Source organism: Adiantum capillus-veneris, chromosome 5, assembly GCF_014529385.1.
Source record: "Adiantum capillus-veneris isolate H3 chromosome 5, ASM1452938v2, whole genome shotgun sequence".
In the NCBI taxonomy this organism is placed as follows: domain Eukaryota; kingdom Viridiplantae; phylum Streptophyta; class Polypodiopsida; order Polypodiales; family Pteridaceae; genus Adiantum; species Adiantum capillus-veneris.
This window is the reverse complement of record NC_140935.1, coordinates 35117718-35140588: the sequence shown is the minus strand read 5'-3', so window position 1 is coordinate 35140588 and position 22871 is coordinate 35117718. Positions and strand designations below refer to the sequence as shown.

The 22871-nt window shown below is 41.1% G+C and overlaps 1 protein-coding gene across 1 annotated transcript; it reads right to left on the bottom strand.

Moving 5' to 3' along the window:
- Positions 1-21085: 21085 nt before the first annotated feature.
- On the bottom strand, positions 21086-22545 carry LOC147457131 (uncharacterized). Its single transcript, XM_086513529.1, has one exon. The coding sequence runs from the start codon at positions 22319-22321 to the stop codon at positions 21200-21202; it is 1122 nt and encodes a 373-aa protein (XP_086369655.1). The 5' UTR covers positions 22322-22545; the 3' UTR covers positions 21086-21199.
- Between the last annotated feature and the right edge of the window lie 326 nt (positions 22546-22871).

Sequence of the window (22871 nt, the reverse complement as noted above, 5' to 3'; positions counted from 1 at the left end):
TTGGATGGTCTTCCTCAACTATGGATATTTGATTATACCCCAAAAAGGCATCTAAAAAACTATAGGCTTCCTTGCTAGCCACTTTTTCTAGCACATGCTCACTAAACGGGAGAGGATAGTGATCGCGAAACGTTGTGACATTTACTTTTTTCAGATCAATGTAGACTCTACGTTTTCCATTCTTCTTAGAGACCATCAGGATGGGACATACGAAGTTAGATGTTCAATATCATAGATGAATCCATATGAAATGATTTTGTTTATTTCTTTCTGAATTTGTAATGCATACTTTGGGTTCATTGGATAGACCAGTTTGGCATGTATGCTCACAAACTTCCTAGCATGTTTTTCTAGGACCATCCAAAACAAAATCTAAACTCTAATAAGAGTTTGAGCAACTCTTTTTTCTCAAGGTGAGAAAGATCTATTGCAATGAAGACAAGCTTGAGATCTTTTTTTTTTTTTTTTTGGCAAAACCCACAATAGGTGGGTGGAAAGATTAGATTAAAAAAAACCAAAACAAATACATCATCTGACCTGCTCAACCTGAGCCACGCCACCAACCGATAGAGGCCAAACCTAAAACTCAAGGTACATCGGCTAGCAAGGGGAGCCACCCTATCGCAACATAACAAGATTGACTACCGAAGTACATCGGCTAACAAGGGGAGCCACCCCATCGTACCACAAACAGACTGACTATCAAGCAAAGGACGAAGAAAAGAGTTTACGGCCTAGAAGGGCGGAGTCCAAGCCTCCATCACCAAAGGTCGGTAGGGGTTGCCACCATGAAACTCCCGCTGTCACCGGAAGACAACATGACCCCGACCGCCAGAACAACATACCCAAAAAAGATGCAATACTCCCCAGCCCACTGGATCAGGGCCCACAACCAAAACTCCCATATCTGATCAGCCACACAGTCCAAGGATCGATTACACCATCCCGAGCCACCACACGAGCATCATAGATGTCCATCCACCTAAGCCACAAACCTAACACAATCTGAACCTGCCACCACACACATTTCGACCAAGATGCAGAGTGCCAAAGGCCAACCATCAACACCACAAGGAGCAGGAGTCCACGAACCACAGCTCTGTCCGCAAGTGGCCAAATCCGCACAAACATCATCAATGCCTTGGCGAGCGATTCGCCCTCGACACGAGCGCAGGCAGCCGTCAAGTCTATGAGCTACATTGGCTAAGAGCCATTGTCAGGCCAAAGATAAGACCTAACTACTGGCATTCTTTGGGTGATTGTTTTCAAGATCGAATAGCTCTACCCAAGGAAGTACACATCGACATTACTGGACAAGTAAGAGTCTTGTCAGTATGGATGTCTCAGGTGTCATTTTCACACTATATGTTTCTAGTGCAACGCTTAAGTTGAGTTCTCGATACTCTTGCACTTCCATCAGCTGATCTATACCATGGGGTCTAGAGTCAACAAACAATTGAGACAGCAAGGCTGTTGATACCAGCTAGGCATCTCACGTGTGGATTTCTTGCTCTCTCTATAGCACTACGAGTGTCTACGGCATCCCAGTTTTGGGGTACAATTCCACGGGTGCTTATTAAGTCATCCCACGGTCATGTAGGATCACAGTTGATCTCTCCCAATTATACTTTCAAGGAAAGAATTCCGCAATCTACCATGCGGTAGCACACGAAAACACTTTTCAAGTTGATTCCAATCATTCGGTACACGGTTGACTATGTTGGTTACCATTATCTGCTAGTTGAGTAGTTTCTACAAAGAGTCTTACCAAGGGGTTTGACTACATAGATTCTAATCCAAGGGCTTGGATTGCAAAGGCAACACTCAGGGAGGGTTCCCAGTGCAATGTTGTTCTTTTTTCAGGTAGGAGACGTGCTCCTCTCCATTTGAATACGGATAAGTGAACATTACGTTCAAACCTCCAAGTACGCATCTATTGATTTGGTGTTTCCAATTTTTGTATGCTTTGCTTGTTTTTTTTTCAATACATATAAGTACGCTTGAATGCTACAGAGCCATGCCAAGGGCATGTCGGCACAAAGTATTTTGAGCCAAGTGTCCAATCTACCTTTCTGCCTTATGCTATTACAAACCTACTTGTAGGGTTCGATTTGGCACATGTTGTCACATGGGATACAAATGGTCTAGGAACTCACGGATTTCGGTTTAGCCAGTGTGGAGCATGATAAAGAGGGTTCCTCTCACTTGCGTCACAGAGTGTTTGTAGTTACCTCCACACACAAGTACATCTTATACTTGAAGGATGTTCTTTTTTCCATATCCTTACATGAGACATATTCCACATGTGGAGAATATGAGTCTCTGGCCTGACACTGGCGCCATTATTTCAATTATGTGTCACGACAAAGTCCCTAGGTGCTAGTCATGTCTGTTTTCTAGACCAGAAATTGTCGGATACTTAGAATGACTTGTTAGGGTACAAGTACTGCTAAACAACATTACAGATGGTTGTTTATACATATAGCAAGGCTATCAGTTCTTAATGAAAAATTTTCACTGTCTGTATCTATAAGTGATCAATGTTTCACCTTCTCTTATGATTCAGAAGTTTCAGCAAGGCTTGCAATAGATTGCAACTGAAAGTATTTAGTTTCTTTTCAGAACTATTTACATTCCTTTTTAATGTGTGCTACGCGCATCACATTTGCTATAAATATTGGCAAGGATCACCATGGAAATACATGTTCGGATCTGTTTTTTGCTAAATGCATGCACACTAGGTGTTGTGGGCCCTAGTGTTTAGCAAAGGCTGATTTGGAATGGCATGCATATTCCTCAGGTTGTTGCTTATGAAGCATTTTGCACTCTATGTGCACTATCTCTATGAGATTACTTTTGAGTCTACTAATCACCAATAGAGGTCATGGCTCTGTTTGGGTGTTTGTGTATTTTTTTAAGTTAACCACGATGGTTATTTTGCACATTGTTGATTCCTCAACAATGTTATACGCTATTGTGCTTTCCCGTTTACCAGTCGTCTGGGAAGACTATCTGTAAACCGTGGGGGAAACACATCTCAGTACTGTCAGTATCCAAGGGGATTGACAGATTACAAAGTGTAATCTTGGGCTAAAGGATATGCAAAGTGCATACATTAGCACCAAGCAATCAAATTCATAAGAATTTATGGCTCTTTTTGGAGTTTACTTACTATCAATTAACGCATGTTGCGACTAGGTAGTCTCTTCATGTATAACGCAGGTTCTCAACCTTGAACACTCGTTAGGGTGGGGTTGTTTATTGATGATGAAAATTGGGATCAAGTCAAGGACTTAAAATTGGCTGATAAGTTATGTCAGTAAGTTACTTTCATGTATAACGCAGGTTCTCAACCTTGAACACTCGTTAGGGTGGGGTTGTTTATTGATGATGAAAATTGGGATCAAGTCAAGGACTTAAAATTGGCTGATAAGTTATGTCAGTAAGTTACTTTCATGGAAAGTGACACGAGGTACTCTTTTGGTACATCTTTGTTGTGATAAACTCGTTTACCATGCTCATAAGCGTTCTAAATGGAGTCTACACACTATGTTTGGATAGGAACCGGTACCATCAAATGGTTACAAATGGACAACAATGTAGAAAATCAAGATGTTACTCTTGGTTTCATTGAACCTCCTACTGAACCGGGTTCTGCTCAACTGAACCGTTGGATCCATGAGGGATGTTACAGTAGAAAACATTAGTGTTCTTATGAAGATATCATCACTTGTGTTTTCGCAGGCGAAAACGCTTCTCCAAGGGGGGAGTAATGTTAGGACAATGGTAGGACCAATCACGGCCAAGGGCCAGGGCCAAGGGCCAGGACGCACATGTAGTCAAGGGGGTCCCTATATTTAGAAGGCCAAGGGCCTATACAGGGCATGGCTGGGTGGTGATGAGCATGTTCAGTTCCCATGCCCTTTCACCTGAAACAAAATTGGCTGGACCTATTGCTTGCGTACTTTTATTCCGATATATCCAAGAAGTCCACAAACTTTCACTAGGCCTCCATTAGCTAATTTGACCGTGAGGTTGGCCACTTCTATTGGTGAAGTATTAAGGAATGTGAAAATGTATGCATGTACAATCATACACATATGCACATGCACCTAGGCATGCACATACTTAATAATATACACACATACATTTGTTTGCATGTAGATATGCACATGCGTGTGTGTGTGTGTGTACACACACTCAATAATATATTTGTTTGCATGTGGATATGTGTGTGCGTGCATGCACGTGTACACACACACACACACACACACACTAATTTAGTGAATTTCATAGCCTTACCTTACTTACATTCAATGTCTAGTGGTGCAGGTGGTTAGACAATTTGTTTTAGAAAAACAACTAAAGATCAATATCAAGGATAATAACCAAAAAACAGTGCTTGATTTGATAAAAGACAAGTGTGATACTTGTCATATAAAGGATCAGTGGAAGACACCATGGAGAATTTCCATATTGTTGAGAGGCTCTCGCGCAAGGAGTGCTTCAAACTTAGAAGAGTATGAAGATGAAGAGGATGTAATCAAGGAGAAAAGACATGTTGAAACATTAATCATGAATGAAGATGCGTGGAACATGACTACTAACACTCTCTTAATCATTTCAACTTTGGCATTAACATTAGTATTTGCAGCCATATTCACTGTTCCACAAACATTGGCTTCGGGAGGAGGTGGTAATAGTAGTGATGCAACAATTGACTCAACAGACATGGTTATTAAAGGACTTCACACTATACACAAGAAGTTTTGGACAAATTCTCACAATAATTCACACATTGTGACTTACCTCAACATCATGAGCTTCTATGAGGGAGGCACCGCATACCTAGCTAGGTATGTGGTGCCTCCCGAGCAAAAGCTCATGATGTTATGCATTGTATGGAAAACACTGGAAAAGACTCCATTTTCTTACACGAGAAAATTTCTAAATCTTCTTGTGCTAGCCTTGGCAAAAGCCCACCTTGCAAAGTCTTTGTAGTTTCCCTCTCACTTGCATTTTTGGTTAATATTTTTGTGATTCTTGTTATAGTTCTCACAGTTACCTCCAGTTATGACATGCATGCTCTCATTCTTTTTTTCTCGTGGTTGTGCATTATATTCATGGGAACAACTTTAATCATAGCCTACCTCATTGCAATTTGGATTTACATGGGCTATTTTTTTACTTCTATTTTGATTGCATGTGGTGCTTCTATTGCACTTGTTTTACTTTGCTTTGCCTACTATTTTGACTTATGGAGAGACTTTTGGTTAGCATTTTCACACGTCCTCATCTTGACTTTGCTTCATGGATTTTTTGTCACATTTCTAAATAGTTATTTTCCCAAATCTTTTGTTAAACCAATCTTGTATTTATGTCCTTTTGAAACATAAACTTCTATATGTTCTTTTCCCATTTTGTTTTCAAATAATTTTTAATTTCATGTCATAATAGTTTAGTTATCTTTCCAAAATAGAAATTAATACATCATATTTTGAAACTTGGAGTTTACCTATATAGCATGATATCCCTACTCTAAACCCTCTCTAATCGTCAGAAGTTTTACGTCAAAAGCATTGAGAAATTATCTCAAGTTGTAAGTTCCTTTACAATAAAGTATTACATTTTTATCAAAAATGTAGAGCATATGTGTAATCTATATTCCACTAGGATGTAAAATAATGATAATACCATTTCACAATTAGTGCTTTAAAAAAACATCCCAAAAATTTGAAGACCTTCCCATAACCATTCAAAAGGTGAAAAAGGAAAATTTGAAGGTTTTTTTTAAACCGCAAAAAATTCAATGGTTTTCTTACCTCTTATTTGTCTTTTGAAAGGTATATTTCAAAATGAGATAGTGAGATTACACTAAACCTAGCCTCTAGGTTTAGTTGTGAAAAGAAAGACCTAATAAACTATTTGAGAATTTCTATGTGAACACCCTTCACTCTAGTTTTTAAAATTATTTTAAACTAGTTCACTTACCCATCTATTGTTCCAGATTACCTATCTATTGGACCAGATAAACACACAAACCCATCTATGAATGGGAATGATACAATAATAAAAGGTCTATCTCAAGCAAATTTTGCAAATGGGAAATTCTACACAATGGAAAATCTGACATCCAAGATTTTTGGTCACCCAACCCAACCCAACCCCCCTCCCCTGGATAGAGAGGTTTTTTAGTATCTTTTTTTGTTGTCTTCATAAGGTTGCTTCTATCTTAGATTGAAGTATTCACAAGTCTTGATTTTATAATGGGCTTTAATGTCCCAATCGAGTTGTATAAACCAAACCCTTTTGAATGATAAGGAGATGCTTTTGTAATGTTTTTCTTGGTCCCATATAACCCATATTTGGTCTTTGAGGGCGTTTGTAGGTTCTATCTATCTTTCCCTCCCCCCCTTTGTCTTTGTCTCTTCATCCATAAGCATGTACACGAGTATGCACACCCACTTGTATGTGCACACTCACATGTGTGTGTGTGTGTGTGTGTGTGTGTGTGCGTGTGCGTGCGTGTGTGTGTACATATATACATACATATATTTGTGCACTCATAGAACTACACATATGTGTGCATCATAGGATTGATATGAATATGCATTATCTACACACACACACACACACAAAATAAAATAAAATAAATCAAGGGTGCATGTCCAGAAATGTAAGTCTACCACCCCTGGATCTAAAAGTTCATGCGCATGTATTCTTTTTCCTGTGTTTGAGGGTCCTGCATTTCTTTCTGTTGTTGACTGGACTCCTTGCGTTGACCTTCTTTTCAAGTACTGCTTGCGCAGGTAGTCTAAGCCCAAGTGGGTTTAGGGCTTGACCCATGTCAGGTTAGATTGAGTTGTTGGGAACTTAGGGTTAGAGTTAGGACTTGTTAGGGTTAGGGTTTTGCAACATCCCTCTGACTTCTAAACAGTTGACCTTAACTGTTAATCTGATCACTTTCTTGTTGTTGTCTTATCTTGCAAAAATATAAGACACTGTTTAACATGCTCATACAGCTACACTTTCCCAAGCATCCCTAGATGTATACAAACACAGAAAAGAGATATGCAAAGGCAAACATGCACTGAGAGAACCATCTCTCTTGTTTAGAGAACCCATCTTTATTCATGTGCTTGTGCTAGCCATAAATAGGCAGTTTAGCAACATGTCGTACATGCGTTGACAAGGTGTTGAGTACACCCAGTTAGCCGTAAGCATGTATGACAATCATGCAAACAAGGACGTTTGCGATTTCAAAAGGGGGGTATGTCACGAGCTTGTGACGGATAACTCTCTTTTTGTTAGTTTCCTTCCTAGTATCTTTTTTTAAAAAACTTTTTGGAAGTACCCCTCTAGAAATCTAAACGCCAAGGAGTTGCATGGCCAGTGTGAAACTTACGGGTATGTCCAGAGTAAGTCAAGGTCGGACAACCAAGGTTTGGTTGGGCCAGTTGACACTGAAAATGGACAAGTTTTCAAGAGGCTAGCAATTTTGGGGTCACCAATAGAAAGTCACTTGGTTATTCTTTTTATCTTCCTACGTGGAATTCTGCTAAATCTAAGGGGCCTGCGCATGCCTTTTTACTGCTAGAAATGCCTACGCATGCTTTTATGCTGTTAAAAGTGTCTCCTACTTGCATAGATTCCTTCTACACTTGCAGTGCTTGTGCAAGGGGTCTACTAGGGTTAGGGTTTTTGCACTTCCTTGCTTTGTTTCTTACCTACAAAAGATAGACATGATTGTAACATGCCACATGCAAATATACTTACCCAGGAGTCCCTAGATGCACACACATACATTCATGATATGAGAAAACAATAAACTAAAAGACCTTTGACTAAGAGACCAGAGGTCTCTGATTTATGTTGAGGGATATCTACTACTGAGGGAAACATCAGTTTTCCCTTATCTGTGAACCCATCTTTATTTATGTGCTTGTTTTGACACGTGTCATTGTTGGCGGGTACGCCACGACGGACGTCAGCACATCGAGAACTCACTCAACAAGATTTTTCAACTAAGGACGAAGCTCTACCCGCAGGCGCGTGGAAGCAAGCATAGGGTGTCAACCTACACTCGACCAACTTTTGACTACTTCCTACAGAGGTCTCTACCCAATGTCTAAGCTACAGCCTTCAGGAGTGCATAAGAGGAGATTTCCTACAACGCTTTCAAGAGCCAAATACCCATCAAATGTTCTCGAAACGCCATAGAACTTGAAGGAGACCCTATTAACACCAATAGGTCACGCTCCCTAAGGTCCATGAACGAAAATCCCAACCCTAAACACCCGGTGCAAAATCGCGTAGGATGTCTGGTCGAAATTTGCAGGTCATCGTTTCCAAAAACTAAAGTGCCTAATGTGTAGCTCTACTCAATGCGAACGCGTGGATATGTTGAAATGCGAAAACGAATAACGTATGCTCACCAAATTACCAGATGAAGCTCGTGGGTTAAGTTTGCAAAACTGGACCATACACCCGCAATGTAGGTATTGGCGTGTAGCTCTCGTCGGGGGCAACACATTGCACTTCTCCGCACTCAATTCCGACCACCGGTGCGCGAGTAGCATCAAGATGAAACTCTCTCTCTCTCTCTCTCTCTCTCTCTCTCTCTCTCTCTCTCTCTCTCGTACACAGTACGCTCACTCACACATACATAATTTTTTAAAAATGACAAGGGTTTTTTTCATTAAGGTCAAAAGTGGTATAAATACCTTACAATCTCAAACCCTAATGTTCCAATTTAACCATCTACTCAATCTAAATGTCAAAAATGGGATACAATCTGGAAGCTTATGCAAGCCCCACTATTTACAAAGGTGAAATGTCGTTTTTTCTCAATTAAAGAATAATTACAAAAAATAATATTCCGTCAAGCAATCATTCTCTGTAGGGTGTGTCCAGCCGCTAACACTCTCCCCTCCTAGTTCATGTCGTCCCCGACATGGCAGTTGAGTTGCTTCTTTAATGGAGGCTTTCGTGCATCTTTAGAAGGGACTCATATCGTGCATGTTGGGCAAGTAACGTCAGGCCGAATATATCTGTGTTGATGGTGAAGAAGCCGGTGTAGAAGGCTTCTTCGAAGGCCTGGAGGTGATAAGAAGGCAAAAACATAATTCTCTGATATAGTGCATGTATCACCTCGTGAGAAGGCTGAGCAGACAGATCGTAGGCACATCTGTATGTATCTTGGAAGAAAAAGATGCTTTGTGTCGCCTGTCCAGGTTTGAATGTTTCGAAGACCGCCAAAAGGGTTTTACATATTTTTCTCAACATGATGCAAGATAGGTCAGGCGAGCCAGTGAACAATTTGATGGCGCCCGTTAGGGTTTTCACCATGTATTGCTCACTCATTCTCTCGCCTGCCTTCAAGCCTGGCAGCTTCGAGTAATTTAGCCAAGTGGGTTGGATTCTCTGCAACAGCTCTTGGGCTTTCCATGTCCTCATCCTTGGTAGAGGACAAAAACTGAGGTTGTCTCAGATTCTTTTGGACGCCTCTACCAGATGAATTAGATATTGCGGATATTTTGTGAGCCATGCCTTTCTCCACCTAGGTTGAGAATCCACTATCAGCTTGACTCCTTCAAGTTTGGAGATATCTGCTTTGTACAATGGCACTCTTAGCTCCTCTTTTATCCGTTTGTTGATCGTAGCAGCTTCATACTTGAGCAGAGGATATGGGAGAGAAGGTTGTAGCCATTCACACCGAAGGATACTGGCATCTATCTTCTGAATGGTCATCGATTTAAACACCCTCTGCTCCCACTCCAATGCTTCTCTGGTTGTGTCTTTTATTGCCGCTTCTATGGCCTTCTACAGCTTTTCTTCTTCTTCTTGTGTCAGATCCTGGGACTCTTGTGAGGGTCCTACTAGGATGTCCTCTTGCATGGTGGTGTCCACTGGATCTGACGTATTTTCTATGTCAATACCCTCCATGGCTACTGGCCGGGTGCTAAACTGTTGCTCTTCAGTTTGTTGTTGGCCTTTCAGCTCATCTATCTGCTGTTAAAATGCCCTCTTTGCTTCTTCTGCTTGATCTCCCATGTTTACTAGGAGGTCGTTCAGATTGCATTGATTTTCTCCGCCTCCTCAAGCTTTCTCTTGATGTCTTCATTTTCTGTTTGCCATCTCTGAAACTCTTCATCCATCTTCTTCTTCACGGCTTCTAGCTCATTTTGCATGGCTTGGTTCTCTTCTTCCAAGCAGTTTTGCATTACAAGAGATCCCTCAGTCAGCATTAGTCTTTGCCTCTTCTCCAGTGTTAACTCCTTTTGGAGTTCCTTCATTTGTTCTTCATACAGTTCACTTTCTGAAGTTGTGTCAGTCGAGCTAGTAGCTCGGACTCTGGCCGGAGATTCTCTTAGCCTTTGGATGGTATAATCTTTTACTTTAATCTGATCTTTTTAACTCTATTACCTCATCCTGGCTTGCCTCATGCTCTATCTCAGCCTTTTCCTTGGCATTCCTCAAGGTACTCTAAGCATTGACCACTAAATCCTCAATTCCAAGTTGGTGGTGTATAGTAGGCTCGAAGCTTTGAATGAAGACAACTCACTTGATATGCCTATTGGAAGTAAGAGGTTGGGAGAGCAAATATTTGATGCTTTGCTGATATGTTTTAATTATAAATCATCACTCGGTAAATGGTGCTTCCAAATCTTAAGAGCATGCAACCACAATCCAATCTTACATCATAAGCCTTGTATTTATCTTCAAATGGCTTATGTTATGGATAAAGAATTGATGATATGTGCCTCCGATGTATCTTGTAGGCTAAGGTGTTGTGTAGCAGTAATCTAGCTAGATACAAGGGTCCACAATGAGTCCACATTTGGAAACCCTAAGTGGATATTATAAAAGAGGGGGCTTCCCTCCCACTTGCTCATTATGTTATGCTATTGACCAGTCAATCACAAATACGTATAGGGGGAGATGTACCAGCTTCTCCAGGTAATCCCCCATCTTGCTCCTGACAAATTCATTGAGCTCCCGTTGTATCATAGGTAGCTCAACTACATTTCCTTCAGGATCTTTGAATACCCCTTGGTAGATTTTCAAATCATTGGACTCTAGCAGATCATCCTGAATCCATGTGCTAGTGGGCTTCAAGGTTTCTTCTGGGATCACAAATGGCTCCACTTCTTTTAAGTAGTCTTTTATAGTCATCCTCTTCTTCTTTGTAGGTGATTTTGCGGTTGCCATGGATCCTGTTGCACTCAATAGTCCGAAGTTAGTGTTTTTTTCATATTAGCTGCTAAATTGAGTTCTAACTACCTAAATGACTTGAAAATTGAAAATAAAACTTAAAAGGAACTAGGAAAACTCTGCATTTTCTCACAGTAGCTTTCTGGCCAAAAATTATCATTTAGACATCCTACGCGTAGGATGTCTAACTTGTCTTTTTTGTGAAACTTAGTAAGCTGGTGGCCCTTGACCTGTGCAACATGGCTATGTGATTGAAATTGGGTTTGGGCATCAAAAAGTACAATTTTGGGTAGATTTAGGCTTTAGGCTCACAAATTGGGTAGGATGTCCTCAACAGGTGGCAAATGATATTCAAATGGGTTGAAAGTTGATATGCAGGCTTCTTGCACCATGTTAATGGTTCCCATGAAGTCAGATCCTACATAGTAGGTTAAAATCACACTGGAGACATCCTACGCGTAGGATGTCTATTTTATCAAAATGGCTTGAAAGTGGTTCTGTAGGTAGCCCTTAGCATGTGGAACATGGCCTTGCTCTTAGATTTTGATTTGGATAGGCATTGGTGTTGTTAAGAGCATGTATAGTATTTTTAGGCTCAAAAAGTGTATCTTGGAGATGTTGGGGGCCAAATGTGATGGGAATGGCTTGAAAACTAATATATGAGGTTAGGAAGGTGATATAAAGAGATCTGGAACTCAAAATTACCAGCTGGGGGTCAAATTGGTCACTTAAACATCCTACGCGTAGAATGTCTATTTCATCAATTTTCACATTTGACCCCATAGTTAGCTTGGCAATGTGCTCATGAGTGTATTGTGAAAGTTTCATGTGATTTGGACTAGTTTTGGTAGATCTATGACCCATTATTGCCTCTATGCTCTGACTTGCGTTTTTTTAATGCATATGAGGTCAACTTTTGTCCAAATGTAATGAAACTTGGTGGTTATCATGTACAGGCTATTCAGAAGCTGTGTGTGATATGAGATGTTGAATTTGGCTCCCAGATATGGCCTTGAGACATCCTACGTGTAGGATGTCTCTTGATGAAATTTATATGAGAAGTACTACCGGTGCCTGTCCTGAGCCCCCCTGAGTCCCTTTTAAGCCCTATTTCAACAAAAAAGTCAAATAGATAGAAAGAACTCCCTGTTTGGCTTTCAGAGCCTCTGAGCCGTTTTCTGACTCTTGGAGTGCTTTTTGGTGATGAAATTTCTTGATGTTAGTCTCCATAGCTTCACGGTCCCTTGGGGATCCTTGCCATATGGTTTTTGTTGACTTTGGCTTCACCGGAGCTCCGTTTGGAAATTTGTCGCTCTGAAAGTGTCCATGGTTGCGTTCACATGTCGTCGATGACCTCTGGTGGTCTACCACCATAGGACTTGGTTGTTGATAGTCTAGGAAAGCCGCTCGTGAAGTTTGGTGGCAAACGGACATGCGGTTTGGCCGTGCGAGCTAGTTGATGCTTTGTGTGTCCGATGTCGTTTCTGAAGCTTAGTGCTGCTTCGGGTTGCCTTATGGCCATATGGGTTATATAGACTTGTCGAGCATGTCAAGATGCTCCTACTCATCAGTTTTGGTAGCATTTGGGCGCCTTTCTACCGATTTACCATTTGATGGCCTCTTACAAGGCTCTAGAAGTTAGGGTTTTTCCCAATGGTTTTCCGCCGTCTTTGGGCATCCAAGAGTGGTCTCCTACGTTAGGGTAAGCCGCCGAGGAAGCCTCATTGCTTTTGAGTCAGCCGTTAGGTGGCCACTTCTACCTATAGGTCTCTACTGCCCTCTTCCCGTGTGAACTCTACGCTAGTTTTCGCGACAAAACATTAAACATATGTGAAAAGCTCAAGGTGGTGAGCCTACCTCTCAAGTCTGGAGCTTGTCGGGTGGTCGTGCGCGTCGTAGAAGCCGCTGGAAGTCCGGTTCTCTCTAGGTGGCAAGAGCTCTCTCTCAAAAGGCAATAGTAGAAATGAGCTTCAAATGAAGTGAAAAACTCTTATAATAGGGATCCCCGAACCACTTTCCATGAAATTTGACATGTGGTCCCAACTTCTTACAAGATGCGGTTTAGGCTCAAAAATTCTTGATTTGGACTTCATTTGCACAGTTTCCGAGAAATTTGACGTTTCGATCAAAATCTGGTCAAAACACGCTTTCTGCTCCATTCACATAATTGCACCCCTATTGTACCATAGGTTGTCCTCTAGTCACTGATCATTCCCATATTTTTTGTTTTTCATTACAACCGTATTTCACCTGCTTTTTGTATTTTTAAAGTTTTTCTGTCGATAATTAGTAAAAAGAAAAAGAAAATAGCAAATTAAGCCCAGAAAATCTCCAAAAATCATAATAACTCAAAAACATCACCACAAAATACTATATACACTCATATGCAATTTTTATGGCCGGATTTCTTCGTTTTACCAATATTTTACCCGAAAAAGGACTATTTTTACCTATATACACACACCTAGGGGCTTGATTTGGCGTTTGGCCCCATATACTTGTAGATTCATGTTGTATAAGGACATATGTACTTAGGTTAGTCCAAAAAATTTCGCAATCAAACGACAGCCCTCTAAAATAGCCGAAAAAAATGCCCTTTTTTGCTCTTTTTACCATTGGGTCCGCATTTGAGAATGCCTCCCCCCCTCCTATCCGGAGTCCTCCCAGAAGACAAGGTATCGCCTCGGTGTATGTACCATGCATGGGTGAAAAGATTGTGCTAATGCGCGGCCGTGTAATGTGACCCTAGATTATGCATATGCGATCAATGCATGGAAAAAGCAATGTTGTGCAAGAGGAGATAATAAGCAAAATGATTATTGGCATTCGTCGTCGAGGTTTCCTGTTTGTTGTTGATTTGGTTGACGGATTTTCTTTGCAAGTAAAAGTTGTAACTCTACAGCTCTCTGTTTGATCGTCTTTCTTGCAAAAGTCGCTTGGTTTGTCACTACAGTCGACATGGCCATAGTTGTCTCTTTGTCACTACAGTCGACATGGCCATAGTTGTCTCTTTGGAGAGAATTGTCATGGCGAAATTGGCCATAGTCTGTGTCTCTTTTGCTTTCCATTTGTAGCTTTGTGTTGGAGGTTTTTGTAGGTTTATGGCTACTTCCGCGGTTGTCATTGTTGTGCTGTTGATTGGCACCCACATAGATCGGTTTGCCGGTTTCATATGTTGTGTGTGTCTGCATGCCGATGTTGCTTGTACTGAAGGGAGTTCCTGTTACTTTGGTTTCGGGATCCAAATGCGAGTCGCATTTAAGTTTTTAGTGAGCATTCTCTTTGGGATTCACATCTATTTTATTCCCTTGGTTGATGGTTGAACTGTGTGCTTCTGTTGACTTCTCTGTTGTATTGTGGTTTGTCTGTCATGTCACCTCTATCCTTCTGCACCCATACTTGTTTGTCGCATGTTGCTAACCTTAATCTTGGCACATCGGTCTGTGTTGTTTTATGTTTGTAGTGAACATGGTTAGCAGTTCTCTGGTTAGTCGCCATGCGTACCGTTTTGTTCTTTAGTGGCACCCATCCTTTTTGGCTCTTTATCCAGTGATTGTGTTGTTGCCATCTAGTTCTTCCAGGGTTGCTGAGCAAAGGTTACCACATGTTGTTCTTGTGCATGCTGAATTTTGACTGCATCCGCATTCCAATCTATCTGCACATTATACTCTTTTTGCCAAGGTTGTCCCAACAACATGGGGTTTTCTGTGCTTTCATCTTGAACCACATAAAACTTGTGTGAGTAAGTATTTGTACATGCAATATAGTCCAGCCCAATGTTTTTAGCGAATGTGATGTACTACTTTCCAGCACTTGTGGAGTAGGATGTAGTTGACCTTTGGGCTTGAGCTGTTTGTATAATCTGTAAGAGATTAGATTTTCTTGAGCTCCAGAATCAAGCAATGTCGTCGATTCAACTTGATTGCTACCCACTTTGACTGCAATTATTGGCTCCACTGTGTCTTCATCAAAATTCGTTAGTCTAATAGCATTTATTTGCAACGGTGATCCGCATTGTTGTTGTTGTCGTAGAAGCCTTCTTTTTGCAATGCGTTTTTTTTCTTATGCTTGTGCTTCTTCTCGTACCCTCTGTTTCTCCTTCATCCGTTGTTTTTCTTGATGGATTTGTTGAAGCATATCCTGTGTTAGTGGTAAATGATACTTTTTTAATCAACACCCACTAATCCAATTTGGCATTTCTTCCCCTGCTAATGTAACAAGCTTGACAGCTCCACTTTGTGATAAGTCACTAATCACAAACGGTCCCATCCCTCGCTTTTTAAGTTTCTTGGCATGTTGCTTTAAGGTATAAACAAGTACATAATCACCTGTTTTGAACTCTTTCGTGCGCACATGCTTGTCAAAAAACTTTTTTTGTCTTCTCTTTTTAGCATAGATCGAAGCTACAGCTCTCAATCGAAGTTCATCTAGCTTTTCAAGATCATCTATTCTTAAAGAGAGCTCATGTCCTGTCCATTCTAAGCATTTCGCTACTCGTAGAGTTGGAATTAAAAACTCTATGGGTATGCGTTTAGACCAAACACCATGTTGTACGGTGTTGTTCTTATTGATGTTTTGTAAGCCACCTTGTATGCCCATAGTGTTGAGTGTAACTGCTGATCCCAGTCTGTCCTTGATTCTGATACAATTTTAGTCAGAACAGTGCATAGTTTTTTGTTTGTGGCCTCAGCTTGACCATTTGCCTGTGGATGATATGGAGCAGATTTTCTATGTATGACCATGAATTCCTCTAACAGGTATTCAATGGCTTCATTAAGAAAATATGTTCCTCGATCATTGACAATTTCTATTGGTAATCCGTATCGTACAAAGACATTCTCATATAAAAATTGTGCAGTGGTTCGTGCGTCTGCTTTTTGTGTTGCCTTGGCTTCCGCCCATTTTGTGAGATAGTCCGTAGCCACAATGATATATTAGGTATGGGTACGATAAGCAAGGGGTGAAATAGGCCCCGCAAAATCAATGCTCCATTTTGCAAATGCCCTTGCTCCCATCATTGGCCGTAGTGACATCTCATCTCGCTTTATCGGCACCTTGGTGCGCTGACATGCATCACAACGCTTTACAAACTCCTCAACATCCATATGCAATGTAAGCCACCATATTCCTACAATTAAGACAATTTTTATCGTCTTATCGCCTGAAAAATGGCCTCCACTTAGTCCTCCATGTGCGTATTCTAAAATCAGCAGGTATTCACTTTCACTTGCACAGATTTTAAGTTGATTATCATTTCCTCCCTTATAGAGTTGATTCCCAATTAAATTAAAGTCACGAGCCTCCAGCTCTATAGACCTTTTTCGTGCTTTTGTTATGTTTTCAGGAAATGTCCTTGTTTTTAAGAAATCAATGATATATTGACTCCATGTAGGTGCAATGTTTACCTGAAACAATGTCGCGTGATCCACGGGTCGTTTGGTACTACATATAGTACAATTGTTAACATAAGCATGAGTGTCAGCATACATAGTTGGCCAATAAACCCCTAATTGTTTCAGTCTTTGGTGTGTTTTCATTGTTGAAGAATGAAATGCACAATCCTGTGCGTATGCTTCTTCAAGATAACATTCGAATTCCTCTGGATTTATACATAACCGTAGAATTTGGTCCAAGCCTAAATGATACAGTCGTCCTGCAATCAATTGGAAGTTTTTTGTTTGTCGAATTGTTTGTTGTTTGGATCTGTCTTCCTTGTTATCAAATCTACTTCCAAAGGAAAGAAAGCTAACAATTTCCTGAGACCATTTGGGTATCATTTCAATATTGAAAAGATAAGCATCAGGTATGTCATTGTCTACTCCTTCAGGAGCTTCCCCATTTTGCAGCCTTGAAAGATGATCAGCCCGTAGATGAGTTTTACCCTTTTTTACCACCACTGTGAAGTCAAACTCTAGCAATATAATAAACCAACGTACAATTCTCCCAGTATTGCATGGTTTATTTACCAAATACAAAAGAGCTTGATGATCTGTGAAGAACACAAATTTGTTTGCGAGCAAATAATGCCGAAATTTCTTTACAGCATAAATCATTCTTAACCCCTCTCTTTCAATAGTTGTGAAGTTCTTTTCTGCACTATTTAGCTGTCGGCTTGCATAACAAACTGAGAAATCCATTGTTCCGTCTCCAAGTTGAGCCAGAATACTCCCAATTGCATATGCAGATGCATCAATGTGAATATGGAATATCTTTTCCCAATCTGGTGCTTTAAGTACAGGTGCTGATACAAGGTTTTCCTTAAGCTTTTGGAATGAAGTTTCACACTCCTCAGTCCAATCGAAACTGACTAACAAACGATGCAGCGGTTATGCAATGACTGCATACATATATATGAATCTTCGATAATATCCGCAGTGTCCTATGGAAGATTGTACTTGTTTGGCATTAGTAGGCCTGGGCAAGTCTACTATGACTTTGATTTTGTTTAGGTCGGTGGTTATGTCATTTCTTGAGACAATATGTCCTAAGATGCGGCCTTGCCTAACCATAAAAAGGCACTGTTCGGGTTAAGACAGATTCGATAGGTTTTGCACTTCTCAAACACCTTTTGTAAATGATCAATATGTTCTTCTCGTAGAAGAGAGTGTACACAAAGATCATCCATATATATTTCTAAGAATATTCTCAGGTATTCTTTGAACGCATGAGTCATTAACTTTTGAAAGGTAGCTGGGGCATTGGTCAAGCCAAAAGGCATAACTCTATACGCATATATTCCCCATTCTATAGAAAACGTTGTTTTGTGTTGATTCTCTATTGCAATTGCCAGTTGGTTATACCCTGAAAACCCATCTAGAAAGGAATAAGCCCGTTTCCCAACCACCCTCTCAAGTACATGTTCTGTGATCGACAAGGGATAATTATCCCTTATGGTGGCTGTATTTACTTTTTTGAGGTTCACACACGCTCGCAGCTTTCCGTTCTTTTTTGGGACAACCACAATGGGTGTCACCCAATCTGTATGTTCGATTACATAGATTAATTCAACATCCATCAGCTTGTCAATCTCCTTTTTGATTCGTTTAACAAATGTGTCATTATATGTGTAAGGACGTTGTTTGCTAGGTTTGGCATCTGATTTCAACGGTATTGTATGTTGACATATCGATGGATCAACTCCTTTGAGATCTTTGTAGGACCATGCAAACACATCTTTATACTTCTTGAGAAGTTGTGTTAGCTGTTATTCTTCCTCATGCTCTAAATCAATTGCGATATAGACCAGCTGAGGCTTTTTACCTGGTGCGACGAGGTCTATCCGTTTTGCATTTTTCGACCCATCGTAAGATTCCTGGTTTATTCTTTCCCTGACTGGTGATGTCATTATGATTTTTATGTTCTGGATGGTGAATTTTCGATAGTGGGATGGTACATTCATGTTTCTTTTTTCTGACTCCTCCTTATCATCACTTTCTCCCTCCGTAGTCCATACTTCTCGTAACGACTGTTTTAGTTCTTGGTATTTCTTTTTACGCTCCAATTTGGTCCACTATGGGTCTTTTGTTTTTTCTTGTTTTAATTATTGAGATTTTTTTTATTTTGTTTCTGTTCTAACTTTCAGTACTTGTTTTATTTTCTCTCGTTTTCCTTCCCTTCGCACTTTCGAGAATCTGCTTAATATTTGGTCTTTTACACAATCCTCTGTTTTGATAAGCGTTAGATAGTGAGTTTTATCTTTTATCCTGACCATCAGGTTCTCTCTCATTTTGTTTTCTGCTCGTTTTTTTTATAGCGTTTCTGACGTTTAAGGTGCTAATTGGTAAAATCATAAAACTTGATATTCGTTGTTTTCTCTCCACGCTCGCTTAAGCTGTCTGAACACTCGTTATCTGCATCGTTATTTACCTCCAGATGCTCAGAGGAGTCATAAAACTCTTTCTGTTTTGATGGTTCTACATTTTCATCTCTTGTTGGTATAAGAGTTACCATGTAATAGGGTAGCACATCATAGCCATACTTATTGCAAAATTTTATCGTTGGACTATCTGTAATGGTACAGACATCCAATGTTGCTAATATGTGTTTCCGTTCCAGAGGTTCTAAGACATCTTCGAGAAAAGGTTCCGAAATATAATCATTGTCCTCAATAGCTCTTTCCAAAACGCATTCCTTTCTTTTTAAGCTCCCACAATGTGAAGCTCCGCACATCCATAGCTCTTTTTTTTACCCTAACCATGCTGGGAGTTCGGACTCTGCCAATGTAGCTGAATCAAACTCTTCCACTGGTGTTTGATTCACATCTTTGTAACTATGGTGTTTTAGGTGTATTTTGATTGTAATCTCACCATGTCCGAGGTATATGTGATCGTAACTCTAATCTTAAACCATCTTTAATTGTCTCATGAATGATCTTCCCAAGATGATCTCGTAATTGTTCTTTTTGTCGAAATCGATTATTACAAATGTATGTTCATACTCGATTCCGCACGAGGTGACAATTACTTTTTCTAAAAGTCATAGAAGCTTTCCTATGAACCCATCTACCAGTTGCAATTTCATTCTGGTAGCTCTCAAAGTCAGTTTTTTCAATTTTTTTCAGATTTCCTTGGTGACGATAATAACTCCTACTCCACTGTCAAGAATAGCTTTGAAAACTACTCCTTGGAATTCTACTGATAGTGTAGTATTTCCATATTCTCCCTCATAATATTCTCCAACTTTGTTTAAAGATACTAGCTTAGTGTTTAGTTGAAGCTTGTCCAATTCTTTGATCCCTTCTTGAAACTTCGAGGTGGAGTCTTTTACTCCAAATTTTTTTAAGCATTTTCTGCCTCAAATTCTTTAATAGGAGGTAAGATCTCATTTTTCTCTTTTCTTTGCTAGTTAAACTAAGTTAGATTAATTTTGATTGTAAATGCTCGATTTTGCGAAAGAGATCAATGTGTGCCATGGGAAGGTTCTTCCACCTGAAATTGTAATCAATGAGTGATAAAGATTCCCTATCCACACTTACACACACATGCAAGATACCATGCCCCGTGCCCAACTTCTGCAAGATGTTGCACTACACTTGAGGAAATGTAAGTGTGCTGTAAGACATGAGATACGGTGAGACTTGTGTGGCCTAGCAAAATGCTCACAGAATTCAGCATTCTGTCTGCTCTCAGATTCTTAGCTCGATGCTGAGCTAGGAAAGGGGGCCGGCGGCCTGCCATGCTCTCGATTGCTTATGCCAAATTCAGCTCAGCTTGATGGAATCTCTCCTGTTTAAGGCTCAGGTGTTTATGCTAAGAATGACTTTGTACAAGCTCAGGCTGTGTTTGATGACCTCTTGGCTTCAGACCTAAACGCAGGCACCACACTGATAGCACAGTTACATCGAGCATGATTGTGGCCAAGGGCAATGTGCTACAGACGGAACTCAAGTGTAAGCGAGTGTATCAGAGTGCATCCACATCTTTCTAAGTACATTTGTAAAAAACATGTTGAGGTCACCATGAAACGGTTGATGAGAGAGATCTTTTCCTTGGACGCACTGTGGTTCCCTTGCAGATGTACATAAAGTGTTCACTCAGCAAGCTTCTCATCAGAGCTCCAGCATATTCACACATAGGCAGCCTCCTGAATAAACACTCTGATTATACTGAGCATTCACTTCTAAATCATTCAAACGGTCACTTCTTTGAACTACTTTAAAGCCCAAAAGCATGATACTGAACCGAAGAAAGATGGAACCCAATTCTCAAACTCAACATCAAAATGACATCAATTCAGCCCCTCGGTTCCAACACCAATGCAGCCTCCAAACCTGAAACTCAAAATCCCACTATAACTCCGTGAATAAACCGCAATTATAGATCATTTGTTCTCTTTACTGGAACTGTCCCACATGGCCAACCTCAATACCTGCTGCAGTCAAATTACAAGTATAGATTATCGCAATAATACAAAACAAAGACATATATGGCAATCATGTAACATACCGCTCACAAATACAAGATTTACAGACTTTTAACTACACTACTTAAGGGCCGGGCTCTGATGCTTTAGACTGCCCCATGTTCTTGCTATTGATTGCAAGCTGGGCAGACAAGGCTTCCCAAGTGACACCATCAGAATTCTCCTCTTCGTAAAGTTCATCATCAAGTGGTGACTCGTCGCAAGAAAAATCCGAGAGGATGCCATTGATCCGCAATCTATCAAGCACTGAGCTTGCACTAGGCCAATCTTCCCCACAATTATAAGATAGATCTAAAGAAGCCAGATGACGATTATTCTCCAAGGAAGCAAAGAGCTTACAAACTACTTCACCAGGTAGGCATGGATAGACAATCAAAGAAAAGCTCGTCAGTTTGGCGTTTTGGGCAAGTGATATGAACAGCATTTGGAATGCTTCCAATGGCATCACCAGGTCATAGAGATGCACGCTTGTGAGGGTGGTGTTTGTAAACAGCAAAAGGCCTAGCAGCTTTTCTGACTCTAACATTATTGGCTGCGTGAAGCTGGATGCATCGATTTCCTTTAATACGTCGTAAGAACCAGTTAAGGACATGCTAATGAGGGCTAGAGAGTTGTCTGCAAGAGCAGAGAACACACTATGCAACACATCAAGGGTGTCATCTCCTACTAGTTTCACATGAAGGTCGTTGACAGAACATGGCATCCAGCGGTCTTCAGGGCAGAGCGCTGAGATGATGGTGAGGCTGAGGATGGAGACGTTGCTCGAAAGGGCATCTCCTACGAGGCGCTTCGGCTGAACATCTAGATGAAGGGACTCCAAGGTGCAAAGAGGGGAGGCAATGCCGCGACAGAGAGCGTCGAGCTCATGTAGCGAGGAGATGCCAACGCCCCACAGCTCCAAGTGCTTACAGGAGGGGATAGAGGTAGGCAGGGCGTGCAAGAAGAGGGGCAAGCTACCAGCCTCTTCTCGCGCTCGGAGATTTCTGAGGGAGAACTGGAGGTTTGCAAGGGCAGGAAGCTCACCTGCTGCTACTGCTGCTGCGGAGATGGAGGCGTGAGAACCCCAAGAGACGTCGTCGCCCACGTAGGCGCGCTGCACGCCATGGCAGAAGGCCGGGCAGGAGATGAAATCAGTCAAGCTCTTGCATCCCGACAGCTTGTACTCAGCTTCACACAACGACTCCATTGCAACTGGAGCAGCTGCAGTGTAGGCCAATGCAAAAGCTCTCCCTCCTCCTCAGCTTTATTACTTTCCTGTAAAACTTTCTTGCAGGAGGTAGCCTAGTAGGCTAATGGGCAAGTTTCTCAAATGATATCCATGATGGGGATGTGGATGGAATGTTGAGGCTGAGATCAAGTGGAGGCTGGAGCTTGTGGAATACTCTTGAGGAGCGGCCTCCTTTAGGTATACGGCTCGCTTCACACGAGGCGGCGGAATGAGGAACTTAAAGGGGAGTTTTGCTTCCGTGGCACAACGAGATTAAATAACACTTTGAAAGATGCCTTGCGGACACACCACAACTTGGCCGGAACCCCCCCCCCCCCCCCCCCCCCCCCCCCCAAAAAAAAAAAAGCTTCCGCCCGAAAGGGCCTGTAGATTCCAGCACGTAAGGTCTGACCTCGGACCCAACCATTCAGATTTTATCTTGGCGCGTGCTACCCACGAATCCTTTTCCTTTTTGATGCTCTTCCTCCCCATCATGTGAGTACAAGGTCTAACGGAAGCAAAAATGCAG

Excerpts from the sequence above, each read along its gene's own strand:
- LOC147457131 (XM_086513529.1), bottom strand. The coding sequence starts at position 22,321 with ATGGAGTCGTTGTGTGAAGCTGAGTACAAGCTGTCGGGATGCAAGAGC.